General features: G+C 44.5%; 1 protein-coding gene across 3 annotated transcripts in view; it reads left to right on the top strand.

Moving 5' to 3' along the window:
• Nucleotides 1–798: 798 nt before the first annotated feature.
• The window catches only part of LOC134453547 (uncharacterized), a 125,023-nt gene continuing 114,367 nt past the window's right edge, over nucleotides 799–11,454 (top strand). Inside the window, exons 1-3 of one of the 3 annotated variants that reach the window (XM_063204331.1) lie at nucleotides 799–1,644; nucleotides 2,236–2,307; nucleotides 2,426–2,636. In XM_063204331.1, coding sequence (XP_063060401.1) covers nucleotides 807–1,644; nucleotides 2,236–2,307; nucleotides 2,426–2,613 — 1,098 coding nt within the window. In that variant the 5' untranslated portion in view covers nucleotides 799–806 and the 3' untranslated portion in view covers nucleotides 2,614–2,636. Of the gene's footprint in view, nucleotides 1,645–2,235; nucleotides 2,308–2,425; nucleotides 2,637–11,454 lie in introns of those variants that run through there. The other 2 variants (XM_063204332.1, XM_063204334.1) reach the window with 2 other exon arrangements.

The following is an 11,454-nucleotide window of genomic DNA, read 5'->3' as shown; positions in this document are numbered from 1 at the left end:
AACAGTGTTCCTACAGATTTACGAGAACCCAGCGAGAAAGCATTTACAGTACAATGGCTCTTGTACTGATGGATTCCAAGAGTACATAAAAAGCCTGTTACACGGCCTCTCGCCGTCTCAAAAACCTTGTAACAGCTGGTTATAATATGCAAAGAATTTCCCATTTCCAATTTCCAAAGTGCCATGCCATGTACAGCCAGCTTAAATCTTCTAACATCCATGGCTATTCCGAAATTTTCAGAAAGAAAGAAAAAAAGAAAGAAAGGAAGAGAGAAAGAAAGATAGAAAGAGAGTGAGCAAGTAAATTAATTAATTGATACATAACCATTATCATTATCATCATCATTATTATTAGTAGTAGTAGTAGTAATTATTATTAGTAATTATTATAATTAATAATAATAATAGTAACAATAATAGGCTTAATTTTAATTTCATTTCTGAAAATCATGTGTGTGGTAAATAAAAGTAGGAAATCATGTGTGTAAATAAAAGTAGGAAATAAAAAAATGCAGTAGGCCTATTATTACTCTCTTTTACTTCAATACATCTAAAATACAGCATGAAAGCACTACAGCAATGGGAATGAAATCTTCTTGAACTTGAACTTCTTGACTGAAATGTAAAAATAGCTCTAGGCTCTGAGCTGGGCATTCTAGTCCTTTTGGTTGCTGCTCCAGATTCGAAAGAACACATTCATTGTCAAGACAACTTCATGGAATGTTTACATTCAACTCCATTCAAAGTGGAATGTTCAGTGAACTTCTCAGTCTAATTTCAGACATCAAAGAGAACAGCTGCAAAATATGAAGCTCCTGAAACTTTTGTGCTGCTTTTGCCCACCGGTGCCAGCTGAGGAGGGCGAAGTAGATGACATGGCCATGTCAAGGGCCCAGGCTGTGGGCAAGAAGGGCAAGAAGAAAGCCAACCCCAGCAAGAAGAAGATGAGGAAGGAGGCCAAGAGGCTGAAACACCAAATGATTGATATGAAGAAAAAAGAGGTCATGATGGATATGGAAACGCCTATGGATATGGTGGAGGTAGCTAAGGAGGCAGCTGATGTAGGCTCAAAGGCCCTACAGCAGCCAACAACTACCGCCAACCTGACTACTGGGGCTGAGGAGCCGGTAGATAAGGTGACCCGGGAAACCATGCTGGATCATGGTGAGACGGATGGGGCCAGTAGTGTTAGCTCCTCCTCCACCCCATGTGATCTATTAGCCGCTCTGAACTCTGTGGCCAACGCTGATGGTGACATAGTGGCTTTGCTGGATCACCTGAAAGCGGCCAATATGACACATATGGCTGTTGAGAGCAGACCTCAACTGCGGCAGCCTGCTGCTCGCGTCAACGTGGACAGACCTGGACTGCGGCAGCCTGCTGCTCGAGTCAATGTGGACAGACCTGGACTGCGGCAGCCTGCTGCTCAAGTCAACATGGACAGAGAGAGCCCCATGGGGGGAAAGCCTGCCCTCCGCCTCAGACTGGACACTGGACCTGAAAAGCTGATCCCAAAAGAGACCTTCTTGGATAATCCTCAGGCCGATGGGTCCATGGTGAATGGTGGCCAGTGGTCTTCTCCAGCAGTGGACTCTCCCCATTCAGCAGTCATAGAGGCTGTGATTGATCATCTCTGTTTGTCAAGTAAGTAGCCCATCATGTCAATGGTGCTCTCTCTCTCTCTCCATCAAACTTCACATATCTCCATTGTCTCTCTTGCCTTAGAATCTAATCTAATCTAAGGCTTAGATATATTTTTAGTAGGGCTGGGACTCGATAAAATGTTTTAATCAAATTAACTCTAGGCTTTGAAAATAATCAAAATTAATCACATTTTAATCGCATATAAATATTTCACTTGAGAACTGTGAAAAGTAATTTTTAGACATGGATTTTGAAAAATGACAATACATAACATTAATCAACAAAATATTGTTCATTTGTTTCTACTGTATGTGGCAATTAACCAAGATCAACAGAGAAGTGCAAATGTTTATGTATTCTGCTGCCCTCCACTGTTCTTATCCAGAACTGTGTAAAATTATATTGTGATTAAAATGATTTAATTTTTTTTATCGCGTCATTGTTTGTGTAATTAATTTATCGAAAATGTTAATTAATCGTGTTAAGCCCCAGCCCTAATTTTTAGCTATTGGACATGGTCTGCATGCAGATTCATATTGACTTAGCTCATCTTTTTTCCCCTTCTCTTTCTAAAAATCTCTTCTTATACAGCTGACACTGCAGATGACTCAGGATCTGGTGATGCACCGTGCTTGCTCAGGAAGATGAGCAAAGAGGACTGTGGTAAGTTGAACATGTTCAGTTCAGAGAAGGCCTTCAGCCTAGCACAAAAATGCTTTGAGACTTGATTGTTTACTTAAAATTTTAATCTCTTTCATCACTCCCCTACCCCCCACCACAGACCAAAACAAGTCAGACCTCAACAAAGACAGAGTGCAGCTGGCCGAGGGCGGCAGTGAGAGGTGCCCATCTCCAGAGCTCTGTGAACATCAGGGCCTGCAGCAGCCAGAGATGGGATTGACTGCTGCTGTTACTGGAGAGATGTCAGCTGGAGGAGGAGAGGAGGATGAAGCTGAGAAGCAGGCCTAATGCCCAGGCCTGAGAGACATCCAACTTCCAACACACACACACACACACACACACACACACACACACACACACACACACACACACACACACACACACACACACACACACACACACACACACACACACACACACACACACACACACACACACACACACACACACACACACCTACCTACTACCCCTGCCTATCCTTCTCTTACTCTCTCTTTCTCTCTCCCTTTCTTATTACCTCAAAGACTCAGTCCTTCTTTTCTCCTTTTACTGCCTCTTATTTATTTTTATATTGTCTTATTTCTCTGTCTCTGTCTCTGTCTCTGTCTTTGTCTCTGTCTGTCTGTCTGTCTGTCTGCCTGTCTGTCTGTCTGTCTGTCTGTCTGTCTGTCTGTCTGTCTCTCTCTCTCTCTCTCTCTCTCTCTCTCTCTCTCTCTCTCTCTCTCTCCCTCTCTTTTTATCTCCTTGTGGCATATTTCTTAATGATAGTCTGAGTGCCCCACATCTCAGTAATAAAGCATTAACATTAAGAAATATGAAAAGCGATCCAGGCAAAATCTAAACCATAACGGCCGCTTTTTAAAAAAGTCTTCTTTTTTTATGCGCATATATATTTTTCAGTTTAAAGTTGTGCCTGAGAAGATTGCTTTACGGCTATAAAGCCCACACCCTCCGAAGGAGAGCAATACACACACACACACACACACACACACACACACACACACACACACACACACACACACACACACACACACACACACACACACACACACACACAATTATACAGTAGCCTATCTAAACACATAAACACATGCACACACATATTACAAAACTATTTTATCTAAAAGTTAGGGCTGTAACAATATACCCAACTCACAATTCGGTCCATATCATGATTTTTAACCCATAGTTTGATTTTTAATTAATTAATTGGATTTTTTTCATAGCAACTTTGTAAGTAAAATAACTACAAAAGGGTTATATGGCTACTAAGATTTTTTTTAAAAACATGAAGTTTAATACTCATATTATACTCCTATTACTCGTATTACCTCATATCACTCAGGTGTTTTTTGGACCGAAGGGTAACAGAACTTTGAAAGCGTGAGTCTGATGGCGAGTGATTCTGCCTTCTTGCACCACGAGACAGGTTTGTGGCTCTGCACATCACAATATCTTAGTTCGAAACAATATTGTTACAGCCCTACTTAAAGTTTTATTTTAATAAATAAATCATATGTCAATTACCATCAAAGAATGTTGTTGTTTGTATTTATTTGTCTCCTGTCAATCACCAAGATAGGAACAACCATAATGCAATCAAATCCAGGTTTTTATGGTCCTTTTACGTAAGGGGGTGAGCGGTACCCCGTGTGCAGGTGAGGCCAGACTGGACAGTTGAGAGGCAAGGGGGCAACAGTGTCCAAAAATAGTTTTTCTTTTTTCTTTCAAAATAGCGCAGCTCCAAAATATTCAAATGTGCCAAATACCAGCAAAAATAATCCAAAATAAGAAAAATATAATAAATGTTACCCTAAGCTTGGACCAATCAGAAACGACAGGCCCATACCATTTCACAAAACGTAATTACCCCCACAAATAAAGTATTCACAAAAGCCATAACAATAAAGAAATTAAAGTAAACATAATACCAACCACCCACATAATATCATAACATAATCCCAAAAAGCTGCTACTGCTTTGGTCTAGCAGCAATATGCTATTTTGCTGCAGCCAGGCAGATAGATATACAGTAGAACTCTGTAGATTTCATATCCTTAGATCTCAAGACATCTCCAGTGGAACATTATGCTGGCCTCTCTTTGGTGCTCTGCCGCTTCTCATGAAGTGCAATTGAAGTGCACACCGCAGTTTTGGCCTGAAAGTCATGACCTCATGGGAGGCCTGAAGGGGCACTGCTGCTCCAGTATCTCTTCTGTTACTGAACCTTAAAATTAGAGCACAAATGACTCCTTTCAAATTAATTGTATTCTGTGTGTGTGTGTGTGTGTGTGTGTGTGTGTGTGTGTGTGTGTGTGTGTGTGTGTGTGTGTGTGTGTGTGTGTGTGTGTGTGTGTGTGTGTGTGTGTGTGTGTGTGTGTGTGTGCACGCGCGCGCAAGCGTGCATGTGTGTGTGCGTGTGCGTGTGTGTGTGCGTGTGCGTGTGTGTATGTGTGTCTGTAATGTAGAATGTGTGGGTGTGCACACTTGTGTGGTTGTGCTGTAACACTAAATCTTCTGAACTTTATGCCCTAAAATTAATTTCTTTCAGGCTGACTGAAGGCTAGAGCAGTGGTTCCCAACCTTTTTCTTAAGGGACCCATGTTTTTGCTATTGTAAGCTTTGGTGACCCAACCACGCGAGCGCCTGAGACGGAGTCACAAGATGCCCTCTGTTTCCTGGGAAAACTAATTTTAGTTATTTTATTCCTCAATTCGTCTGTGGTCAAATATAGAATAAATGTTGAATGTAGCACTTACAATTTGCTGCTTCTGTGCATTTATTAGTTAAATGCATTTATTCAGCATGGGCTATATATATTTCAAATGAAACCCCTTAAAATCAAGAGGGCTCCGCGACCCCCTGTGGATCTTTGGCGACCCATAAGTTGGGTCCCGACCCATAGGTTGGGAACCACTGGGCTAGAGATTAGGCTTCCATGCATGTGCGATCTTCCGGAGGGGTTGTGCACTGATCAAAGTGGGCACATAATGGATTGGGGATGGGTGTTACTGTAGTGCAGTGGTCACCAATTATTTCCCGCAAAGGGCCAAAGTATGTAGCGCAGACAAGGCTGAGGGCCAAACATATTGATACAGATAGCACACATATATGCCTTCATTTGTTATAACTTCATGACGGGCCAAATGTTTGCCATGATTGGGCCAGATCTGGCCCATGGGCTGCCATTTGGAGACCACTGCAGTAGAGGTAGACTAGAAAATTGTGGACTTGTAGACTTGTAGACTAGACCGCAGTGCCTCACCTCTTACTCCTCCACCTTCTTTACCACCACTACCACCACCAGCAACACCACCACCACCGCCACCACCAGCTCCTCCTCCTCCAGACATGCCTCCTCTCTCCGGTGGTGGGGAGCAGGGCAGAGTAGCATCCAGGAACACATCAGGATGGGCGTGGATGTCGTCAGCTGAGGAGAAGGGAAGATAATATAATAGCTGAATAAATAGCCTCAATTAAACTGGTCAATTAATAAACCTGAACGACACCCAGAGAGCACAGAACCGCTAGGCTATGTATATTCCACACCCAGTCTACATGCAACTAAAACCCAGAAGACATTATCTGGCAACTGTGAATCACTCAAAAAATCCTCAAGAATGTGAAATACACTAGTATCAAAGGCTAAGACTGACAGAGAGAATGAGAAGATGAAATGAGTCAGGGTGGCATTTGTCTATTTAGTCAGGGTTTAGCAAGCAGTTGTTAACCTGTGGCATTGAGGCAGATCGACACGAATCCAATGCAAAGAAAGGGAAGAAAAATAAATGTGTCTGTGTGCGTGAGAGAGAGAGGGGGGGGGGGGGTAGAAGAGGGGATAAATGCCCATGCCTAATTCAAACACATCCAAATGTTAATGGATGGAGACATGCTGTGGCTGTTGTGCTAAACCAAGACAAACAACCTAGAATCACACTGGTCTTCATCCAACTGAGTGGCGCTGTAGGAAAAGGGCTTACTGCATGAGTGAAGGAATTTTACAACTTCTCTCTATGTGTAACCAATACAGTCCTGCACTCCTGCTTGGTTTGGAATTATGGAGTAAATACTGGATGTTGTTCTTTGTTAGGACACAGAGTGATTTTTGGAACTGTTGGAAAAGGGCTTACTGAATGAGTGAAGGGATATTACAGACTTTTCTATGTGTAGCCAATACAGTCCTGAACTTCAGTTTGGTTTGAAATGATGGTGTTAATATTGGATGTGGTTCTTAGTTATTGACTGCAGAACAAAATAGACTGGTTCCTCTGGACTTGAAGTGACTGTTAGCCACATCTTTTCAGCAATTTCTCTACATACATACACCCACATGACACGGGCACTATTTTCATGCAGAATAATGGGTTTGTTTGCTGTGGTATTAAAGTCGTAAATACACTCAACAACACACCAGAGTCTTGTATCCAAGAGTCAGACTCTACAAGATAACCATGGTATACACCGTACAGCCAAAGAAAACAATAATTTGCATATATCAAGAAATGTGCATTTCCACAATTCTTTTCCTATTTCTCTTCACGGCTCATCTTGGATGATGTGTGCGGCGAGGATAAAGTGCTCCAGGAAGATATGATCACTGAGGTTACTGGTGAGAATTCGTTTTAAAAAGTAATTTAAAAAAGATTATAGATGAACATGATAGAATTGACAGCCAGTCAGACAGGTAGAATGACTGAGAGAGAGAGCTTCCATGACCAGCAAAAACACAGACAGACAGACAGACAGACAGCTCTCTCTCTCTCTCTCTCTCTCTCTCTCTCTCTCTCTCTCTCTCTCTCTCTCTCTCTCTCTCTCTCTCTCTCTCTCTCTCTCTCTCTCTCTCTCTCTCTCTCTGTATATGCATATCTGTGTTGATCTGTGACAAACTCCTCCACTATCACCTCTAAATGAACAAGGGCAAACAGAGGAGGGAGGAAAGATGCAATGAGATGAAATATAAGTGTGTGTGTGTGTGTGTGTGCGTGCGTGCGTGCGTGCGTGCGTGCGTGCGTGCGTGCGTGCGTGCGTGCGTGCGTGCGTGCGTGCATGTGAGCGCGCGCGTGCGTGTGTGTGCCTGTGCCTGTACGTGCATATCTGTGTTGCCTTATTTCTCTACAAGATTACATTTCTTCGTGCTCTGCATGCTTTTATTTGTGCACTTGTGAGTCATACAATATCTCCCAAGTGAACCCTGCATAATGAGAAACAATGACCATTACATATTTTTTAAGTTGGAAGGAACCCCTCTCTCTCTCTCTCTCTCTCTCTCTCTCTCTCTCTCTCTCTCTCTCTCTCTCTCTCTCTCTCTCTCTCTCTCTCTCTCTCTCTCTCTCTCTCTCTCTCTCTAAGCAGCAGTTTGAGTATTCTCTAGGGCTACACAGCAGCACCAACATCAGCAGGAGGCAGGGGGCAGATATGACAATATGAGCCGCAGCAGCCATCCAGCGAGATGATACCAGTCTATAGACAAGGCATCAGGGAGCTCTGTTTCCCCAGCTCCCGATAACCAGCCTCAGCCTGGCGCTCACCAGCTCATCTCTCTCAGGCCAAACGCCTGCCGTCGCCCCCTCCTCTTTATCGCCTCCATCTCCCTGCTCTTACACATCAGCCCTTTTCATTGCCCTGCCTGCCTGCTGCCATCTCTTCCTCCCCCCCGGGCCCCCATTATCTGCAGATTTACTGTCTCTGCCTTCCCCGCATTCCCTGCTTGCCTTCCTGCCGACTGTCTCCCTCAGCTCATCTCGGCTCCTTTATCGTTTGTTTTCTTGGGGTAGATATGTATATAGCAAACAGGCCGACAGACCATCAGCTGCTGGTGCTGGGACTGCTGAAGGAATGTGCGTGTAACTGGTGGAGGAGTCTCGTCATGCGATTTCCCTTTGGGGCGACTAAGGACTGGTGGAGGGAGTTTTTCCCCCAGGCACCCAGGTGTGGGCGTCATTGTGCTCTCTCTCTCTCTCTCTCTTCTGGGATAGAAATCGAAATATGATTAGCCCAAACATCAGCGGCTGGTGTATTCCCAGCTTGCCTTCCTGCAGTCTCCCTATGCTCATCTACAGGGCATGACTAATATGGCCCGGGCCCCTACTGTAGGCTACAGATGGCTGTGGGCCCCCTGGAAGGCAAATTTCACTATGGAAGAAATTACACAGACAGTGTCATCATTAAAGACAAGGAATTAAGGATTACGTGTCTGTTAGCTGTGGAGAGGAAAAATAACTGTTTTAACTCGAATTAATACTCTACTCAACATTACAGATTAATTTATCAATATTGCATCTTGTCACAATTCAGCAATTTTTCACTTGGCAGTTGGGGAGAGAGAGAGAGAGAGAGAGAGAGAGAGAGAGAGAGAGAGAGAGAGAGAGAGAGAGAGAGAGAGAGAGAGAGAGAGAGGGAGAGAGAAAGGGGGGGGGGGGGGGGAAATCAAATGAACAAAAATAGCCAACTGCATGAGCCCACCCACTGGAAAAGTCACCCAGTCACTCAACACAGTATTTCATCTTCAACCGTTATGTCACCACTCCCACTTCCACACATCACCTGCACTTGGCTGCTGGCTAGTGGTGATTTCCACCCCCACTGTATTCCCATCACTCACACAATACAGCCCCTTTGATAGAAGCGGCAGCTCAAACGCAGCTTCACTTTTCGACATCCATGCTCTGCAGACCACAGAAATTGCCCTTGATTGAGAGAGAGAGTTCGAGAGTAGAGTGAGAGAGTAGATTGGCCTGTCATATCTGGCCAATTCAAACGGCATCTGATTATATTACATCAACCGGGAGAGGTTTGCACCATGGGGCCTTATGAAACACATTACAGGTTCGGCTGTGGATCTGTACGTCTGTGTGTGTGTGTGTGTGTGTGTGTGTGTGTGTGTGTGTGTGTGTGTGTGTGTGTGTGTGTGTGTGTGTGTGTGTGTGTGTGTGTGTGTGTGTGTGTGTGTGTGCCTGCGTGTGTGTGTGTGTGTGTGCGCGTTTGTGAGCGCACCTGTGTGTGTGTGTGTGTGTGTGTGCGTGTGTGTGTGTGTGTGTTGTGTGAGTGTGTGTGTGTGTGTGTGTGTGTGTGTGTGTGTGTGTGTGTGTGTGTGTGTGTGTGTGTGTGCCTGCGTGTGTGTGTGTGTGTGCGCGTTTGTGAGCGCACCTGTGTGTGTGTGTGTGTGTGTGTGTGTGTGTGTGTGTGTGTGTGTGTGTGTGTGTGTGTGTGTGTGTGCCTGCGTGTGTGTGTGTGTGTGCGCGTTTGTGAGCGCACCTGTGTGTGTGTGTGTGTGTGCGTGTGTGTGTGTTTTGGGAGAGGAGGAGCGGGGGCAACCGCTGGTATAGATCCAAGACTGACCAGCCTCCTTCCCTCACCATCTTAGGCCAGCCACTCAGAGTGTATGCCAAACATGAAAATTACACCTACCTGGGGCATAAATTCAACATCGCTGGAGATTGGAGTCAACAAGTGACCACTTTGGTTCAGCAGTTCACCAGCAGACTGGACCTAATTGACACTTCACCTCTCCCAGCAACTCTGAAAGTCCAAGCAATAAGAGATATAGCCTTCGCCAAAGTACAACATCTCTTTGCGAATGTTCATATCCCACAGAAAGATCTGCGCACAATGGACAATAAAACTGTACAAGTGGTACGGAAATGGCTGTGCCTCAATACACATTCTACAAGATGTTTTATCTTCCAGAAAAAACTGGACGGTGGGCTTGGCTTTCCGAACTGTATGTGGGAGTACACAGCGGCAAGGCAGTCACACCTAATAAATATGCTCAACTGCGATGACAACAGTGTAAGATACCTGGCAAGAGCATCACTTATGCTGGACTTCAAGAAGCGCAAAGTGGCCTGTGCAGGCAGTGGTGAGGACAGTTTCCTGGGTTTCAGAAGAAAGAACAGTGGCAAGCTGGATACCCAGGCACAGGGATTTGGTGTGTCATCAGACTGGCCCGACCTGAATGATTTGTGCTGGAGAACAGGCACCGAATTAAACTGGACATCCAACCACCAACCAGTAGGGGTCACCGATGCAGTGGTGGATGACCCATCAATCACAGTACAAGCCAGGTTGCACCACAACATCAACCATCTCCTGTTACCATCAACATCTAGGCAAACCCTGTTGACTATCCAAAGGGAACGCAATATGGAGTATTGGTCCAGCCTTAAACTCCAGGGAAAACTAGCCAAACTCACCTGTGCAGACCACTCAACATCACATGCCATATTCAGCAATGCCACCATCAGTGATGAGATTCTAATTTTCTGTATAAAGGCACGCCTACAGGTTCTCCCCACAAAATACAACCTCTCCCTCTGGTTTCCATCTATTCATTCCCCCTTATGCATGTTACATGACCCACCACAACATCTGGAGTCTGTAGCCCACATCATGAACAGTTGCCCTTCTTACAAAGGATTGTATACCGCCAGACATGACAGACTGGTGGACCTCATCGCTGCCCCTGTGCTCCTCAGGAACAACTTTATAAACATACCTCTGTCAAGCCCCACTGGTTTAACTCACCCACAGACTGCTTCTCAGGAATTCCCAACACACCGGACATCATTTGCATATCACAAGAGGAAAAAATAGTCAGACTCTTTGAAGTAGCCTGTGCCTTTGACCTGTTCATGGAGGAATCCTTCTGTACAAAAAAACTGAAATATCATCCTCTAACATCTGCCATTGAAAGCTGTGGCTATAAATGTGTACTCATTGTTCTTGTATTTGGCAGTCTAGGCCATGTGCATAGGCTGGTGGTCAGTGGACTTAACATCAGTGGACTAAGTAAAAGAAGGTCCAGACAGCTAGCTAAATACTGCTCAATATCAGCTGTGATAGGGAGCATGTTCATCTGGAAGAGAAGATGTTTCCTGTACCCTTAATGATACTCCCATAGCAAGATGTTAATTGGTCAAATAGTTGTTGGATTATTCATCACATTTGGTTCCTATCGATATTAACTTGTAATGTGGAATCAAATAAAGTACATAAAATGTGTGTGTGTGTGTGTGTGTGTGTGTGCACGCCTGGTGTCTGTGTGTGTCGCTTTCTGTGCGATCTGTGCTTCAGAATTCTGAAGCCTCCACAGATGGCTGTTGAGCTCATGTCATATTTGATGCTCCATCA

This window comes from Engraulis encrasicolus, chromosome 8, assembly GCF_034702125.1.
Source record: "Engraulis encrasicolus isolate BLACKSEA-1 chromosome 8, IST_EnEncr_1.0, whole genome shotgun sequence".
NCBI lineage: Eukaryota > Metazoa > Chordata > Actinopteri > Clupeiformes > Engraulidae > Engraulis > Engraulis encrasicolus.
This window is presented reverse-complemented; position numbering and strand designations above follow the sequence as displayed.